Consider the following 20383-nt stretch of genomic DNA (forward strand, 5'->3'; position numbering starts at 1 on the left):
GTTCAATTTGTCACCTGGAGCCAGTAGAGGATCAACATGATCAATTGGTTGATTGGTTAAGATTAAAACACTGCCTGAAACGTTTATTCACACTGCATCATATGAAATGTACTTTATGGGGGAAGTTAAAAGGTAACAAAAAAAAACTTGTTACAGTTTTGAGGGGGAGAGAATTTAAATTTTATAAGATACAATTTCTGGAAGTGTTTGAAAGATGCTCAATGCTGACATTTTTCGGTTTGTTCTTCAAATAAAACTTTTGAAATAAACCTTGAAACAGCAACAAGGACCTAAAATTGTTGTTTACAAAAAAATACTGACTCATAAACATGTGATTACATGGCTGCTACTCCTTACTGATCAATCGCATATAATCAGTGCTAGACATTACATTAATAAAGTGAATGCCTCAAACTCTGATATTTATTAAACTGAGTATATATAATTAAGAAATAAATGCATGTGGGAGTTGTTTATCGTACAAACAATAAAACACTGAAGGGAGAATAACCCATGAGGGGTGCAGGGGTATATTATGTACAGCCTCTTTAAGGATGATCATGAAATAAATAATAATGACTCCCTCAATATAAAACGTCAAGTTGCGAGCACATGTTCGAATCTCTATAAATGACGTCATGCTAGGACATTGTCTTATCGTGAAATAAACCACACTTTTTTCTTCGTTGTTCTTTGCAATTTATCGTGAAGCTTCTGTATATCATGAAATTTAAACCAAATAATACTCAAACTACCACCCCCACCCCTACACCCATACTGGTCAATAATATCATATTTTGATAATATAATGACATTGGTTAACCAGTGGTTGACATCGTGAGCAACAATCTACACCCTCTTGGGTATCACAGCCTGATCTGGAGTTGGTATTTCCTGATGGTTGCCTGCCCATCCAAGCAATGTTCATGTCAGCCATTGTGACTGTCAAATCCCCTTGTAATCCGCCAACACGACAAAGTTGGTTGCAATCAACCTAAATTTCCCCGATCCATGGTATTGGTACAAAATGTCAATGCAACCATGTAATCAATGCAGGTGAGGTGAAATGGGGCTTAACGTTGTTCCAAAATGTTGCACTTAAGTCGCAAGGAGCATGCACAAGAAGTGTCAAAAGGTTGTGTCAAAACCAAAGTTGAAGAGGTGCCAGGTTTGAGCTGTTTAGCTATCCTAGTAAGCGGTATATAGGTCATTCAAACATTTTACACATCTGTAAACCAGCAATTCCCAAATTCATAGAAACATAGTCTCAATTTTGTGAAAGGTGGGCACAGGTAGCCTTGTCATCTCAGGCTCCGCAAATATGCCATCCCTATGGCAAACCACGAACCTTAATGGTCACGAGTTCGAATCCAAGTTTCACCCTGGCTGTCTCTAGGTTTGTCAGCACCATAACCATGCTTATGAGTTTTCCCCGAAGTGGTAAACGTCTGACCTGCATCACTTCAGGCTTTTCTCAAGCTGACACTGTGATATAACTGAAACACTGTTCAAGGCAGCATAAACCATAACTCACTCACTCACTTCTGCCTGACACTCATTTAAATATCTAGACCATTAGCACTGGACCCACTAAACTTGAAACCCCAAACTATTCACCCATCTATCACACAGTCGGGTCACTTCAACAAAGAAGATTTAGACCAGACTTGGAGTGTTGTAACATGACACTATTATTCAATAAAAGTCTTTACCTGGAGGACCTGTGAGGGCAGCCCTGGCTAATCCAGGACAATGTAGATTCAATCACACTTGAACAGAAAATACTTTACATCATATGACCAGAAATTGTCTGAAGTGCTTGAAAAGCCTATTTTTTTCTGAATTCTGAATTTCTCTCAAAATACAATCTTAGTATTAAAAAAATCCACCAGAGCCAAAATGTTTTTAAAAAAAACAAGCTACAGAGTCAAATTAATACTCATCATACACAGCCTGATTTCTCAAAAAATTATTTCTCTGAACTCGCAAAAAAACACTATACAGTCAAACAAATCTTAGTATAAAAAACACCAGCCTCCCATACACACTGATACCTAATAATCCCAGGCAAGTTTACAATACTTTAGCAAATCTATATTTCTTCAGTTTCTGAAAATAAACATTCTTTGAGCTCTGAGGCTTTCTATTACACAGCAAAAGAAAATTTAACAAACCAAATCAAGGTCAACACGCAATAGGAGGTACAGTCACAACAGAGTTGAATGACGTCACAAGACAGTTAAAGTCCTTTCTCGTTGAACATAGGCTTAAATGTTTTGTCACAAATATTGAGTCAACTCTTTCGCTTCTCTGAACTTCTCTGGTTCTTACAAGAGTCATTTCTTCCAGCTTTGTCTGTAATATTACAATGACACTAATATGTACATTGAAATGTATTACCGTATTCGGCGTAATAAGCACCCCGCTCTTATAACCGCTAGCTAATAAATTGGCTAGTGAACACTCCCAGTTAGCACCCTTTCCGATTGTTCAATGTACACAAGACTTATTTATTCGTGTATAATATGCACTCGTGTGTTATATGCATCCTTAATTATGGGCAATTAAATTCTCAAAAATATATCTATCGTGTATAATACGCACAGATTCTTCTTTTATATAATTTCAGGCTGTCAGCATAAACCACAAAATTTACAAACTTTCAACTCTGTTTTTATCTCACCAAAATTATATTCTAATAAGAGCCCCTTATTTCTAAAATTTGAGAGCGCCCTGGTGCTTATTACGTTGAATACAGTAAGCCAAGTACCAACCAATGGATGGATGGACAGATGGAGAGATAGAGTCACGGACAAAACCACATGAAAGGACGGTAACACATTTGTATTTTATTTACTGAACTACAGCCTACAGGATACTGTAAGTTCGGCCCTATCACGGATATACTCAGGGCTGGCGATACCGGATGGCGTTGCATGATGGGGAGCCTTGTGCAGAAATACAAGTGTCGTTAGGTCACCTCTTAACAACTGTAGGCTCAGGAACTAACACTTGGCTCTTATGACAAATTACATCTGTTGATTGTGGTTGTGGTTGGGATCTGTTTCATATACAGAATGGTACATGATAATTAACTAAACCACAAAGAAGTGAGTGAGTGAGTGAGTGAGTGAGTGAGTGAGTGAGTGAGTGAGTTGGGTTTATTGCTGCTTTGAAGAGTATTCCAATTGTATCATAGTGAGTCAGATTAATGTGGGAGGAAAGCCTGAAGTGATGCAGGTCTCAGACATTTACCATTTTGGTGAAACCTACGAGCATGCGTATAGTGCTGACAAACCTAGAAACATAATCAGGGCGAGCAGAGATTTGAACCCACAAGCATAGCTTTCTGGTGTGCCCAAGAGATGCAACTTTGCAGTGAATTGCAGCGCCTTAAATGACAGGACAATCTGTGCTCCCCTCAACCATGTGACCAATGCACAAGATATATTGAGTTTGTAGTGACATTATTCTTTTTTTCCCATGTTTTATTTTATTCCTGCTATATAACATGATTTTACTGTCATAACAAAGCAATGTTGTTACAAACAAACCATATAATATGTTACTGAATTTATTGAAATCCAAACACATAATCATGTCAGGAGCAGGCTGACAGATCATCTGGGATATTCAGCTAAAAAATCACATGACTACATTTTTACCTTGGATCCTATGGGGATACAGTCCATCTCAGAGTAGGTCCCCAGTAACTAATACTTGTCATAAGCAGTAACTAACTAGAACAGGTTTTAATTGTTTGTTGTTTAATGCCACACGCGGCAATATTCCAGCTATATGACGACGGTCTGTAAATAATCAAGTTTGGACCAGACAATCCAGTGATTAACATCATGAGCATCGATCCATGCAATTGGGATACGATGACATGCATTAACCAAGTCAGCGAGCCTGACCACCTGATCCTGTTAGTCGCCTCTGAAGACAAGCTAAGTCGCCTCTTATGGCAAGCATGGGTTGCTGAAGACCTATTCTACCCCGGATCTTCACGGGGTCCACCAGAACAGGTAGTAACACTAAGTGACTTGTTTGTTCGTGTTACATTCTACACTGATAGCGTGGGAAATTGCTCATGACATCAATCACTAGTTTGTCCAGACTGGATTTTTTTTTACAGGCCACTGACATTATCTTGTAAAGAACAATGACCCATTGTTAGGGTACATATTATGGTACAATGTATCTTGATGCAGTCACACCTAATCCCGATTACAAACCCGGACTGCCAGTCAGAGACTGCTCACTAATACATCAGGTCCAGCAGTTGTAAGAACTTGTCCCCAATCCATTTCACTGATGCGAATTAAATAAGTTTAAACTAAGTGACACATGGTTTGACGTTTCACGTTTTCTTACACACTCCATGGTGACCACAGCCTTCCCTCCAGGCTCCACTAAAGGAAAGACTGGATCATTAGTGATAAACCACTGAAGCTTTCTATTAAAAAAGTAGTTTCAAGGAAAAAGTGATATCTGAAATACCAGAAGTTGTAGCCATGGTCCTTTTACAAACAACAAACATCCACATCTTGTCTTTAATATTGTAACTGTAATAATAAATGTTTTTGAGAGAAACAGAATTTCATTTGATGAAGACATTTTACATCGACACAGCTTGGTTGTCCAATAAAGATTTTTCTTATTAGTTCTCAAACTAGGACTGTAAATATGATGCCTTTATTGATGAAGCAACTGTATTTGTGAGCTCTCTAATTACTGAACATCTACGGAATATTCCTGAACATAATCTCAAGAATGTTGTCATTTAACATTTTCATGATCAGAAATATCCTTCCTACCAATCAAGGTTTCAGTTAAGGTCAATATTGAAAATTGTCTCTTGAAAATAGTTTGCTAAAGAGATTGAGCAGCATTTTGGCAAGTTGCTACAAGAAGAAGACAGGAAACTTTTTATGGATAAAAACTTCTTTCTTTCTAACATGTTTCATAGCTTTTGCACCTTAATCAATTTTAAGACTGAACCATAGTCTGTATTACAGACCCTGATACAAATATATATCAAATACAGCCCATGCAAGTTTATAACGTTTGGCAAGTCTAGATTACTGCAGTCTGAAAATGAAGAAAGTCACCAGGCTCCCTTTTATTATATTTTTATTAAGATAACTGAACAACTGTTTTCTTCTGTACGATATGTTCATTTCAGAGACTAGATGTTAGTCTAATTGAACCAGTACATGTTGAGTAAAATATAAGCAGACCGATTACAGACCAAGTTGTCATAGAGAACTAAACCACATATCTTTGACCATTGAAAGACCTTACATAAGGTCTGAGAAGTATACATATATAAGTATAACATTCTGAACTAATTTAACTAGGTATAATTACCAAACAATTCTTCATTCTTTTACTCTCTTCAGAGCCCAGTCATAGGATTATAACAGACCCTCGACCGGAATACACGGATGTTCACAAATGGAATCACATAATCATTCAAAGAATACAGAACAAAGTTCATGAAATAAATTGTATTACGAGTGATTCTTTATCCATAGAATGAAGTAAACAATTTGTTAAAGTACTGATATAATTACTCACCAAAGAAACATGAAATATATCAAGCAAGCAAAGACAAAACACATTCAAGTTGAAATCTGTGTGTAATGTGAACATACCTTAACATAGCTCCAAATATTTATCCCTTAGTAAATGTCAGCATTCCAGATAGGCCAGGTAACTCTCACTCACAATCCAGACAATTTGTAAACAAAGGACACAACTTGAAGCAAGCTGCAATTCCTGGAAAATTCTCTCCTTCGGACACAAAACCACTCAATGATAATCCTTTCCCCCAAAACCAAAGACACAAAAGTTATCCAAAGTTGCAGCTTGAAAACATTACACAACTTAAAAAGTTTCCAACTTTTTCTCTCAATGTTTCTCCGTCTTTCCAATCACGAGTACAATCTCTGTTCTACCGATCTCATCAAAGATGACGATATGATGTCTGTAGGCTAGAGTGACGGCCACTGAGACTCCGAGAGCTCATTGTTGCCCAAGGATATAACACCCAGCTCCGTTATTCATGCCTAGTGTATGGACGTTGTCTCGTACTGGTACGAATCTACTTGCTACGCATGGCTCGAGTTTACCCAAGCAGCCATATTTGTTTAAGCCAGTTTTAGATGAGAGTAGACGCTAGTCTATTGATAAGAGTTCCTAATACAACCAAGAGAAGTCTCCAGGTTACTCAAACTGTCACAAGTTCAAAGTTTTTTTCCACAATATAAAGTTTTAGGTGGTAACACTTTTATCTTTTTAATTTTATATTGCACCATGGTATATTACTCTTGAAATCTCAAAAGCTTTCTCACAAAACATAATTATCTTTTTGAAATCTGTTTACATAAGAGGCTGTTTTAGTCAGCCTTATATTAATCCTAACATATATGTGAACTTAGTATATTATTTTGTTCCTTTTTATACCATATACATTTTTTTAGGGCTTTCATCACTTTTCCTTCCTTAGGAATCATAAAAAAGATTTTCTATTTCCTATTTCAATTGTATAAATCACCTTGGTATTCAATCAATGAAAACTCTATCTTTGTTTAATTAACATTTATATCAATAACATTTATGACGATGTCATAAAATGTGAAAAAAGTCATATCAATTAAAGGTGTCATCTTTGTCCTATTGCATTGAGTAAAATTGAACATCGTAGCTACAATGGACACAATAACATTGGCATGATAACCCTTTCAGAGAATAAAATAAACCATGTTAAAAACATTTCTTGACACACCGCATATATTCTGAGGACTCCTTTAAACACGCTTTTGAGAAGATCGTCTGAATATACAAAGTGTACATTCTCGACCAAGTCTTTGCCAGTCTCTACTACGAACAGAGCAAACACGACACCAATGAATTCATTCCAGTGTTAGTTTTGTCATAGGTCAATAGGAACTAGGGCTGGGTGGGGCTCCACTGTGCTTCCTATAGAAAGTTTTAAACACAAATATTTCGTTTTCTTTACATCAACACAAGGGATGATTAAGATGATGCCGAGATGTTTACAAGCTCTTCAATGACAGTTAAAGTGGTGTTGAGATTGACACAAATTATTGGCAACTTTTATTTTCCTTTGATTAACTAGAACAAGGATTGTTTCCTTGTTTGTTTGTTTGTTGTCATCAGTGCTGTAAGCAATATTCCAGCCGTGTCATGATGGCCTGAAAATAAACACTTTTGAACACGCAAACCAGTGGTTGATATTATGAGCAACAGTCCACACAGGTATGATGGTAGCAATCAACCTAACCACCAAGCCTTATCATCCGACCAATTTAGCAGCCCCTTATGACAATCATAGGTTTCTGGAGACCTATTCTTACCCAGAATCCCCAGAGGCTGTGACAATGAGTGAGTGAGTGAGTTGAGTTTTATGCCATTTTAATCAGAAAATCACTTGTATCATGGTGTATCAGCTTGATGTGCAAGGAGAGCCCAATGTGATGCAGGTCTAAGACGTTTATCACTTTATTCACTTTATCACCTAAAGAACAGATTGTGTGTTTGTTGTTTAGCGCTTCACTCGGCAATATTCCAGCTATATGACAGCAGTCTGTAAATAATCGAGTCTGGACAACAAAATTCAGTGATTGACATCACGAGCATTGATCCACACAATTGGGATACAATGACATCCATCAACAAAGTCAGCAAGCCTGACCACCTGATACCGTTAATCGCCTCTTACGACATGCATAGTCGCCTCTTACGGCAAGCATGGGTTGCTGAAGACCTATTCTACCCCGGATCTTCACGGGGTCCACCAAAACAGGTAGAAACACTTAGTGACTTGTTTGATCGTGTCACGGGTCGATTAAATCATTACTAACATGGTGTCATCACACATCTGTAAAAATTCATTTGCAACATATAATTTTACACCAGGATAAAATTGGTTGCTAGGTATAAGGACTTGTCGAGAAAGTTCATCAAATTCTTTCAACCTTTTCAAGCCTATGCGAACCTGGTACCCTTTTGGGGAAAAAACTCTATTCTACCCCGGATCTTCACAATGATGGAATCTCCAGCTGCCCCAACCAGTTATCATGCTACCAGCTTCTGTGAATTACTATCCAGAGGCAAGATGTCAGTGGGGAAAATATAACAGCTGAAAGAGACTATTTGTTTCATATTCTGCCACATACACATTTGCCTGTTAACCACAGAACAATATTGCACACAATTGGTTCAACTGCAAGATGGACCACGAAAGCTTATCTAACACTGCTGAAATGGCACCATTTTTCAACACATAATGTTCTAATATTGACCTTGCATTGTACAAGAGTGCCCCACCCCTTACTTTTGACCTTCAGTAACCTCTACTAGACTACATCTTACTCAAAATTAGATATGTGCCACAAAGCAAACTTAATGGTATGACCTTAAGACATAGAGGGTTATCTAGCTCCCTGTAACATCACACAACAGTCACCACCTCCAGGGTCCCAGCCTACAACCCCAACCACCATCTCCACATCAGTGTACCAAGTTCCACCATCTCCACGTCAGTGTACGAAGTTCCACCATCTCCACATCAGTGTACCAAGTTCCACCATCTCCACATCAGTGTACCAAGTTCCACCATCTCCACATCAGTGTACCAAGTTCCACCATCTCCACATCAGTGTACCAAGTTCCACCATCTCCACGTCAGTGTACGAAGTTCCACCATCCCCACATCAAAGTACCAAGTTCCACCATCGCCACATCAGTGTACCAAGTTCCACCATCTCCACGTCAGTGTACGAAGTTCCACCATCCCCACATCAGTGTACGAAGTTCCACCATCTCCACGTCAGTGTACCAAGTTCCACCATCCACACATCAAAGCATCAAGTTTCACCATGGGTTTCTCAACCCATGACAACCAATATCTCCACATCAGTGTACCAAGTTCCACCATCTCCACGTCAGTGTACGAAGTTCCACCATCCCCACATCAAAGTACCAAGTTCCACCATCCCCACATCAAAGTACCAAGTTCCACCATCTCCACGTCAGTGTACGAAGTTCCACCATCCACACATCAAAGTACCAAGTTCCACCATCCCCACATCAAAGTACCAAGTTCCACCATCCCCACATCAAAGTTCCAAGTTCCACCATCCCCACATCAAAGTACCAAGTTCCACCATCCCCACATCAAAGTACCAAGTTCCACCATCCCCACATCAAAGCATCAAGTTTCACCATGGGTTTCTCAACCCATGACAACCAACATCTCCACATCAGTGTACCAAGTTCCACCATCCCCACATCAAAGTACCAAGTTCCACCAGAACCTGATACTCAACCCATGACAGCCACCATCCCCACATCAAAGTACCAAGTTCCACCACAATCTGATCCTCAGGAAACATGCTTCAATCCCAACAACAACCACCATCTCCACCGCAAGGCCCACCAGAACCTGACTCCAGGAAACATTGAGGACCCTACCCTCATCCCCAAGACAACCCCCATCACCACCTCAAGGCCCCTAGGAACCACTGGAGTCCCTATACTACACCCCCATGACAACCCCCATCCCAACCTCAAGGCCCCTAGGAACCACTGGAGTCCCTATACTACACCCCCACGACAACCCCCCATCACCACCTCAAGGCCCCTAGGAACCACTGGAGTCCCTATACTACACCCCCATGACAACCCCCATGACAACCTCAAGGCCCCTAGGAACCACTGGAGTCCCTATACTACACCCCCACGACAACCCCCATGACAACCTCAAGGCCCCTAGGAACCACTGGAGTCCCTATACTACACCCCCATGACAACCTCCATCACCACCTCAAGACCCCTAGGAACCACTGGAGTCCCTATACTACACCCCCATGACAACCCCCATGACAACCTCAAGGCCCCTAGGAACCACTGGAGTCCCTATACTACACCCCCACGACAACCCCCCATCACCACCTCAAGGCCCCTAGGAACCACTGGAGTCCCTATACTACACCCCCATGACAACCCCCCATCACCACCTCAAGACCCCTAGGAACCACTGGAGTCCCTATACTACACCCCCATGACAACCCCCATCACCACCTCAAGGCCCCTAGGAACCACTGGAGTCCCTATACTACACCCCCACGACAACCCCCCATCACCACCTCAAGACCCCTAGGAACCACTGGAGTCCCTATACTACACCCCCATGACAACCCCCATCACCACCTCAAGGCCCCTAGGAACCACTGGAGTCCCTATACTACACCCCCACGACAACCCCCCATCACCACCTCAAGGCCCCTAGGAACCACTGGAGTCCCTATACTACACCCCCACAACAACCCCCATCACCACCTCAAGGCCCACCAGAACCTGCCCCCCCCCCCCCCCCCCCCTTGGAACAGCAAAGTACTAATCCCTGCCCCATATGACTGATCACAAAGCCACATTAAGATGCTCTCCGGTATGTCAACTTGATGTCACAATGTTTATTCTACGTATTTACTGTAGTAGCGCAGTAATATGATCACAGTATTGAGTCTGACATACAGATTGAACCTGTATGACATGCTGGCAAACCACTGATAAAATACTGCATCATAACTGTTCTCACATGAAATGCTGACGTTATGAAGACATGTTTTTGGGTACATCAGTAACCATGGTGATGCAGTTGGAATTTTAAAGGCTAAATGTGTAAATGATTTTGGTTCAGCCACACCAAACGCCATACTTAGCAATGTTCCATCTGTATGAGAGCTAGTATTCAAATAATAAATCTGTATTCAGCATAACAAACCGATCATCATCATCATCATCATCACTACATTATCATCATCATCACTACATCATCATCATCACCACTACCTCATCATCATCACCACTACATCATCAGCAGCAGCAGCAGCAGCAGCACTACATCTACATCATCACCAACATCATATAATCATCACCACTACATCATCCAGGTTAGAACAACAACCCATGCTTGCCGTAAGAGTCGACTAACAGAATTGGGTGGTCGGACTCGCTGACTTGGTTGATGCATGTCATCGTATCCCAATTACGTGGATTGATGCTCATGGTGTCAATCACTGGATTGTCTGGTCCAGACTTATTATTTACAGACCACCATCATACAGCTGGAACATTGCTGAGTGTGGCATTAAAAAACAAACAAACAATCATCACCATCACTTTCACATCATCAGCATCATCATCAATGTAATATTTTCAAGACACAATACTTCTTTGTGATGTATGCTGACATAAATTATGTTGTCTTCTTTCTGGCATACACGTTTGATAACTTCCTCAAAAAACCAATCTGACATTTTCATGTTGATGTATATTAATGAAGCAGGAACAGTGACAGTGGATCTTGTCAGCGCCATCTCTGATGCACACAGAACTGGTGTTACCATCCCAACACACACCAGTGCTCTTGACCAAACACAGCATTCATAACGTCTGAAGATGACACACAAGAAACAGTCTGAGACTTTTCTAGTTTTGCAAACAATTTCTTTTAAATTAATGCTCTGTATGCAAATTCTTTAAGCCAATGTCAAAGGTTTATTACAGATAAATTTTTATCATTCAAAATGTAAAATACTTGTAATACAGAAGGTGAACAAAATCTTAAACTAAATGTGAAGAGGTTCTTGTACTAAATATATCTATACATTTGAACATAAAGGTATAAAGACAAAAATTAACACAGGCATAAATGTCTTAACACAGGTAGATTTATAATAAAACAATCTTCTGGCCTGTGAGCAATGCCAGCTAATGTTAACAAATTTGGCCCTCCAAAAGACAAAATAGCCGACAGGGCTAAATGGTTAGTCCAATATGTCAAGGATTCAAAATTCCTTGCATTAGAGTAGTGTGGTCAAAACTCAAGGCCCACTTCCACAAAGCTATCTAAGCACTAAGATTATTGCAAGCCTATGTTAAAGTATGGGAGTTACGATCATCTTAGCGCTAAGAACACTTTTTGCAAGTGGGCCCTGGTGCCTACAGGGCATACTTAGAAATCACATTTGACACCATTGTCTTCATATATTGAATAAAAGAAGTAAGGGATCATGAATATTTTGGGGGTTATTTCTTTGTGGTGAGGATTGAGCACATGGTGGCAGTAGCTGGAAGCTGTTATGGTCACTGGTCAGTTAGTGACTTGTGAATAACATTGAATGTAACACAATATTGACTGCGAGAAAAGAAGACAGACATTTCCACAACTTATCTTCTTAATTATCAAAATCATTTCTGCCCTTGATGATTGCACCCATGAACATCCCGGGGTAGAATAGGCCTTCAGCAACCCATGCTTGCTGTAAATGGCGACTATGCTTTTCATAAGAGGTAACTAACGGGATCGGGTGGTCAGGTTCGCTGACTTGGTTGATGCATGTCATCGTATCCCAATTGTGGCATGGATCAATGCTCATGATGTCAATCACTGGATTGTCTGGTCCAGACTCAATTGTTTACAGACCGTCGTCATATAGCTGGAATATTGCTGAGTACTTCGTTAAACAACAAACAAAGCATTGATATGGAACACTAGAACTGAATAACAAGTGTTCCAATAAACTACTGGATGACAAACATAAGTATCTGGGTTATATAAACAAGACTACTAAATGTATAATAGCTAGCCAAGGGACCAGAAGGTCAATGCCTGAATAGGTTTTGTTCTGATCCCAATGTAGTCAATAATTCGATCCACAAGCAAATACAAATATTTTCAAAAAAAAAAAAAAGTTAAGAAAAGTTGATTATTATTATTTACTTCAAAAACAAATTTAGAAGGTTAATTTCAACTTATTTTGTTGTTGGTATTCTTATCAGAAACTGAAAATTAACTTCATGTCCAGAAAACATGTCGATGCTGGATGTAATGTACAACTAAGCCTTTCAGAGTTACTCCCCCTGAATTACTGCTGAATTCAAAGAAGCACCCTAAAATCCTCACAACTTAACCATGAGTGTGTACTGAGACACTTTGAAAAAAACATTCAATTTCTTGCAATATTTGGTAAAAGGGGCATAAAAATCAAATTAAGTTGTTCTGGGTATTTAGGCATGAGATAATCAAATACAGAAATGTTGTTGTAGGGGTTCAAATCTCATTTGATGTGTTTGGAGATGGCCTTGAACATCAAAATCTTTTCTGATTTCAAGCTAAAGTTGATAATGTGTTCTTTTGTGTTTCAGAACATATACTATTGCCTACAGGTTTACTCTACTAGCGTGAACTCCCTATCTTTCTTCTACTATATGTGTGAGTGTTAAGGTACATATTATTACACAGAAGCTCTATTGTCTGTCACAGGAGCACATATCCTTGAATCGCCTGTCTTACAATAGAAGTTGCCCTGGTATTCACTTGCACGTACATAGGTGTTCAAACAGATAAAAAAGGAAAGTTTATTCTCTTCTGTCAGTGTGTAAAATAGTCACTCACCTTGACCCTGAAGGTCAGGGTAGATAAACACTTGTGTATGTGCATTGTACGCCTCGACCGCTGCATGGCATCAGCATTCAATTTTGCAAGTACTGATGCATTCATACAACTTGAACCTTTGGGTTTTGTCTAGCAACTATTGCCGACAGGTGTACTCTACCAGCTACCAGTATCATGGTACTTGTTTAGTTGGGAAACACACTCTGATAACAGTTAATTCTGCTCAGTATTTCAGGTAAAGATATTTTAGAAGAGCTTTTTCGGGAAATTAATATAATCCAATGGACATCCATCCATGAGTCCATCCATCGATCCACATAATCCATTATCCATCCATACATGCATCCATCCATACATACATACATACATCCATCAGTCCATCCATCCATCTACATCCTCCATCTATCCATCTACATCCTCATCCATCCATCCACATCATCCATCCATCCATCCACATCATCCATCCATCCATCTACATCCTCCATCTTAAATCCATCCATCCATCCATTCATCCATCCTTCCACATCATCCATCTTCAATCCATCCATCTACATCCTCCATCGATATTATCCATCCATCCATTCATCCATCTTCAATCCATCCATCTACATCCTCCATCCATCTACATCCACCATCCATCCATCCACATCATCCATCCATCCATCCAGAAATGTTGTATACAGGAAAACATGACAAATGTTGCATAAAGTTTATGACATATGAGATCAATACAAATTTCTAAAAAAAATCCTCATAATTCTTTTAGTGTATAAATAGACCAACTGTCAGTTCAAGGCAAAATTACACTATTTCAATGTAATACTACAGACAGTTAACCAATAACAGAGAAACACAAATTGTCTATAATGGTGTCTTGTTACTGTATATTGGAAATACCAAATGTCCAAAGTAATTACCATGAAATCATATTCAAACAAACCTTCAGTTAACAAACTTTCTTAAATACAAAATAAGTGCTTATGAATCAAACGAGTTTACAGGAACATGGTTACCATGGTTACTATGGTTACTATGGTTATATGTTGGCAGTTTACAAGACTCTTTATCAGGCAACTATTTTTGAATTTGTTGTAAAAATAATAATCCAAATATAAATCTCTGATTTCAACACCATGTCCCACAGGCAATAATGTTGTTACAAATAGTTAGTTGTTTTTTAAACACATTAACAACAACTAATACGGTGGTTGAATGCTCAAGTTGACATTTATATTTTTCCAAATTGAACACTCATTTCATGAATAATATATCTAGAGTTCTGCCCCTTGATATAACACATCTTTTGATGAAATAAAGTACTTTAGTCTTCTGACAAAAAAGCAAACAATTCACACACAGAGTTTGAAAATCAAAGGTCCCTAGTTGAGGCTGATTTCATTTTTTCCCCCTCCTTGAACTTTCAAAATTGGCAGAAAAAAATCTGTGATCCCCCTAAAAAATATAATAGCCCTACATTTCCTGCCGAGTCACAATTGTATTTCCTGCAGCCTTGTGCCTTTATTCATGTTTCTTTTCAAAAGGAAACGACAACCATCAGCATTACAGGGCCTTCATTCACGTTTTCACAGTCAGAATATATAATTCAGGTCGGGTCTTCTTGTGGTAAGTCGGCAGTCGGTTGGCAGTTCATATTCCTTTAAAATAAGGCCTTACGATTTTTGCTTAGTTTGAGGATCTGCCTGCCTTAAAAATCTAAAATACTGTAAAGTCTCGTTAATTTGACACTCTGACACAATTATCCGACACTAATGATGGGAATCGATTAAATCAGTGATATTCAAACCTGTTAATAAGACAGTCTCGCACTCAGACTCCAACACAGCTAATTTGGATGAATTACCGAAATAACTCATTAATCAGTCTTGTTAATCCGACACAGTGATCAGTGTACTCCGCGGTCATCTGCCCATAAGTACACAGGTTGTGTGCATAAGATCAGAATGAGTGCTTTGACAATAAAAGAATCCAAGGGATTTTTATAAAACTAAAACAGAAATGTTTTGAACCAATAATCGTCATTACAAGTTCATTTTGTCACCTACTGATCCAAATCAAACGATCACTAAAAAATCCTGTACAATTTCTCACAATCAACCCCTCCCCCACCATAAAGTCTCCCCCTACCCCCCACCATAAAGTGTAAAACTAAAATTGAGATGAATATATGTTTGTGTTTCTTTGTTCTGCATGCAACAAAATAAGGAAGCACTATCTTCACAACATTTCAGTAATCAATATAATTTTACAAACTTACAAGAATATTAGTTTTTTTGTTTGTTTGTTGTTTAACGCTGCACTCATAAGTATTTCAGCTATATGACGGAGGTCTGTAAGTAATCGAGTCTGGACCAGACAAACCTGTGATTGACAACATGAGCATATCACGCAATTGGGTGAGTGAGTGAGTGAGTGAATATGGTTTTACGCCTCTTTTAGCAATATTCCAGCAATATCACGGCGGGGGACACCAGAAATGGGCTTCACACATTGTACCCATGTCGGGAATCGAACCTGGGTCTTCGGCGTGACGAGTGAAAGCCTTAACCACTAGGCTACCCGACCGCCCCTCACACAATTGGGAGTAATGACATGCATCAAACAAAAGATCGAGCCTGACCACCCGATCCCCTTAGATGCCTCTCACGACAAGCATAGTCTTTTTATGGCAAGCATGTGTTGGTGAAGACCTGTTCTACCCTGGATCTGCATGGGCCACAAGAATATTAGTAACTGTAAATATATTATACAAGTTTTATACAAAAATAATGGAGTGTTTGACCAATAGAATGATGTCACAGATGTGTTTTAAGTTATGCTTGTAGTAACACACTTGACACTGCAACCCAAATGGAGACTTCTATATGAGGCCTTCGAAAAATAAATGTGTGAATCTTGTATACCAGCTAATACACAATACTTGGATCTGTTTAAAGCAGGATAGGAATCTCGTGAATCATAGGTCACACACGCTGATGTTGTGGTTAGTTAGAATAGGTCCCCAGGACCCTGCTTGTAAGTCCAAGAATGACTCGTCCTTCACATTAGCCAGTTTATTGACATTCTCAAAATGAACATGACGCTCAAACATAATGTTTCTTAAAGCAGTTACAAGAGATACTCTTCAAATTTGGCCTGTTAATAATGGCTAAATGCTCTTTTATTCTAATCAGAGGCAGTATCCTGAAGTCTCTGCTCTCAAGTCTTGTACTTTTCACTATGAATACAAGGGAGATAACTCTTCATGTCTTGAAGACAAAGAAACATTTTCAAACATTGACAGACATTAACACCGAAACATTGTGTATTTCTATACACAAGACATTATTTATATTCAGAACTGTTCTGTATGGCTATCCATACTTATTGATAGTTGTGAGTTGATTATAGAACATTGTATGCCTTCGCTCATTATTGGTCGAATGAAGCAATAGTAAAATATCTCTCTACAATCAATGGATGACAAAATGATGCTTGGTACATGATAAACTTACACATTACCAACTTCAAAATCATCATCATCATCATCATCATCATCATGTAATTTAATCATCACCACACTATTAATGTAAGAAATAAAGTTTGCTCCACCCCATGTGTTGTGTTTTACGTAAGGTTTTCCCATGAACTATTACAGTTAAAGCATGAGATTAATGTGTTCTATCAGACAAATTGTAAGTAACTATTTCACCGATTGATAATTGTGGATGCACCTTCTTGATTGACAGGAACGACAGGACAATATTAGGATATGTTGCATCATGGCAGGGAGGTAATTTGAACAGCGTCATGACATAAATCCATCATGCCGAAACTCAGAGAGTGAGCTTTATCACAGGATAAAGTACTGTCGTCACCTTTGATGTTTTAGCCAAGCATCTTAAGATTAATCACAATCATCATCTGATTAAGTTAATTACCACAACCACAACCATCATCATCTAATGATTAGATATCACAGACAATTTTTTAATTTCAGCGGTGTGATTGCATGCTGTTCTAGTGAGTTCACCACATGATTGATCTATTTTGCCAGGCCCATGATAACAGAGGACATATAGATGACACCAGCTTGAACATTGCCTACTAATGGTAGTTTACTCTTTGCCTATTGGCCTCTTTCAAACAAACCAAACAAGAGAAATAGAATAAAAAATCCTCATTGATCATACTCCATCCAACACAAATTCTTTATGTAAAGATTTTCCTAAAATATGTTTTTAATATTAAATAAATTGGTATCGTTATCATAAACTTTGGACTTAATCAACAAGAGTTAGCGGAATATATAATTTAATATTGGGTTCTACTGTCACATTTAGTCACATAATATTTAACATTTCTATGAACTTTCTTATGAATAAATATTCCAAAGTTAGAACATTTTATTAATAGGGATCTCTTGACATATCTTGTAAATGGTAAACGTGAATACGGCATTGTCTGTGCTCTTTCAGTGAATGTATTCCATGCTAATTTCAAAATCAAAACTAGAGGGATCTTTTCATTAATTAGACATTTTCATAACACTGTCAACTACATTAATCCTTCAAACATGTTAAAACATCTAAAATCCATCGAAATATTGTTCTTTGAATAATGCCATGAAAAAAGGACAGAAAAATATGTAACAGGTTTCCAGGGAAACAGTGTTTAAACTTGTTTTTTTACAACTGTTCATAAAATCGCAAAGGGTGAGACCTGTTGACATGTGACAAGTCACCAAGAGCAGAACCTGCATCACACTCATATAAATATAACAATCTGCAAAATATCACACTTTCGACAACATGGCTGCCAAAGCCGTCTGTGGTTTCCGTGGCAACAGGATTTGGACTTGAGGTGTGAGAATTGTTGGAAATATTTGCTTCCAGTTGTGAGAGGGTTTGTTTGCCATTGAAGATGTCTGGCATACGCTGGACTCCTGAAGGCCTTCTGATGCAATGTTCAACGCATTGCGAGTGCTTGTTGCCAAGAAGATGGTACAAAGCTATTCGATCCTATTACCAAAATGATTGCTGATGCTTTCTTTCCTTAATTAATAAACAAATATCATAACAGCTGGAGAGATTATCTTCACCAGAAAGTCACTCAAATGGTAAAACTGATTTTCAAGTATTTTTTTCGGATTGAATTTTAAGTACACATTTCTCCTGTCATATCTTATCAGTCATCAGGACTTTGAAAGGCATTTAGAAGTGCTACACATAAGGAAGAGAATATATGGATGTCAACTTCTTTATTATGAGGAACACATCGTTTTGGAAAATATGCTTACTCCTTCATCAGGTCAACATACTTCAGACCGAGCTCTATAATGAGGTACAAGTCATATAATGAGGTTCTTTGAAACAAGGGTTTGAAAATTTGTAAATTAAGCATTAGGTAAACAGCAAAGTTTTTGAACCATGCCAAGGATTTTGTGTTGACACCTGGTCTTCGTGTGGCTTAGTACCGTACACACGAAGCCCCTCCAGTTGTGACCCCCACAGTTAAAGATCGGCCAATCACATTCTGTCAACATCAAGTCATGATGGCAAAATTCTTGCACGCGTGCAAACTAGACTTTCATCACTTGAAGAAAATCCCTGCTGCTGGTCTAAGTTCCAGGCAGATGAATAAGCGTCTTAAGTCAATTGTTGATGGCTGAAAATAACCTTCTTTGTTATTATTATGTTTCGGGAAGTAACGACCGGAGACACAGACTTGATGCTAAAAATGTTCACATCAACTCAGTGTTATTAATTACTCTTTTAGAAGCATCTATAGAAACATTAATTTTTTGTTCATCAGGCCAGACTTTTCTTATTCAGAAATTTCTTACTAAGTGTAATTTTTTAGCAATATAAAAAAATAGAAAGTGTGGCTAAATAAGTGTGTCTAACAACCTTTAATCACAAAATTTACAGGTATAGTGACATTGACGATATCTGTTCCTTCCCAGAAATGATTGCAATCAACATAAAAAATAAACTTCAAAAGGAGTGTGTGCATTGACCCAAGAACACATAGAAATATCCCAACTAGACTCAAATTGGTCACTGACTAAATCATCCTAAGAAGTGACTTGAAAACACAATTTCAACCTGCCTCTTCTTAAAAATCTATAAAACAAATAATTAACTAATTGCCTACAACAAACTGCAAAACAGTCTCCTGATACAATAAGTGTACAAAATATGACAGAACATCAAGAATATCTTTCAGCTGCTAAACAGCAGCTTGTACATGGCATTTTTTGTAAGTGTTCTTCACCTATGACCAAATATTACTGAGATGTTACTAAGACGTCTGAGATGCAGTTATCATAAGGTCTGAACACATCCTATATGTACATGTGGAAGTGTTGTCCCAGATGCATTTCCTGATCATAGAAAAATTACAAATTAACTGTCTAAAATAGATTCAAGCTCCAGCCAAAAGTATTAAATTTCCATGATGTAAGATATATATTTTAATACTTAAAAAAACTTGACAATTCAATAAATCACAACCTCATAAAACATTCGTAAACTATCAAAATGTTTGTTTTCTTTCCCATTACTTCTTGCCGCATTGTCACTTCAATATATCATGCTTTCACAAACATCCCCTAAATTAACCACGAGTCCCAAGATGTGTTCATGCATGAACATGCCAGTTTAAAGGACTCCCAGTGGGCTGGGCAAGTCTCTTGTTAAATGTACCATTGTGTCTGAGAACAATAATGAACTACTGAGGTTGATCAGATGTGCAGATGAAAGGATGGGACAAAAACAAGATGGCCACCAGGACAAAGGAGGGCTGACAGTTGTTTGGCAGGTGATGGGGAGGGGAGTGTTGGCTTTAAATGACGGCATTGGTGTTTCGCTTTCATAATTACATACCTGTTAA

The 20383-nt window shown here is 38.5% G+C and overlaps 1 protein-coding gene across 5 annotated transcripts in view; it reads right to left on the bottom strand.

The window, feature by feature from the left end:
* Positions 1-20383, bottom strand: part of LOC124115057 (myelin regulatory factor-like) — a 92734-nt gene that overhangs the window by 34983 nt on the left and 37368 nt on the right. Inside the window, exon 1 of one of the 5 annotated variants that reach the window (XM_046475884.2) lies at positions 5661-6061. The exons of the other annotated variants lie outside the window; for them this stretch is intronic. Coding sequence (XP_046331840.2) covers positions 5661-5668 — 8 coding nt within the window. The 5' untranslated portion in view covers positions 5669-6061. Of the gene's footprint in view, positions 1-5660; positions 6062-20383 lie in introns of those variants that run through there. 5 annotated transcript variants of the gene reach the window in all.

Source organism: Haliotis rufescens, unplaced genomic scaffold (assembly GCF_023055435.1).
Source record: "Haliotis rufescens isolate VD_foot unplaced genomic scaffold, xgHalRufe1.0.p SCAF_6, whole genome shotgun sequence".
Classification (NCBI taxonomy): Eukaryota; Metazoa; Mollusca; class Gastropoda; order Lepetellida; family Haliotidae; genus Haliotis; species Haliotis rufescens.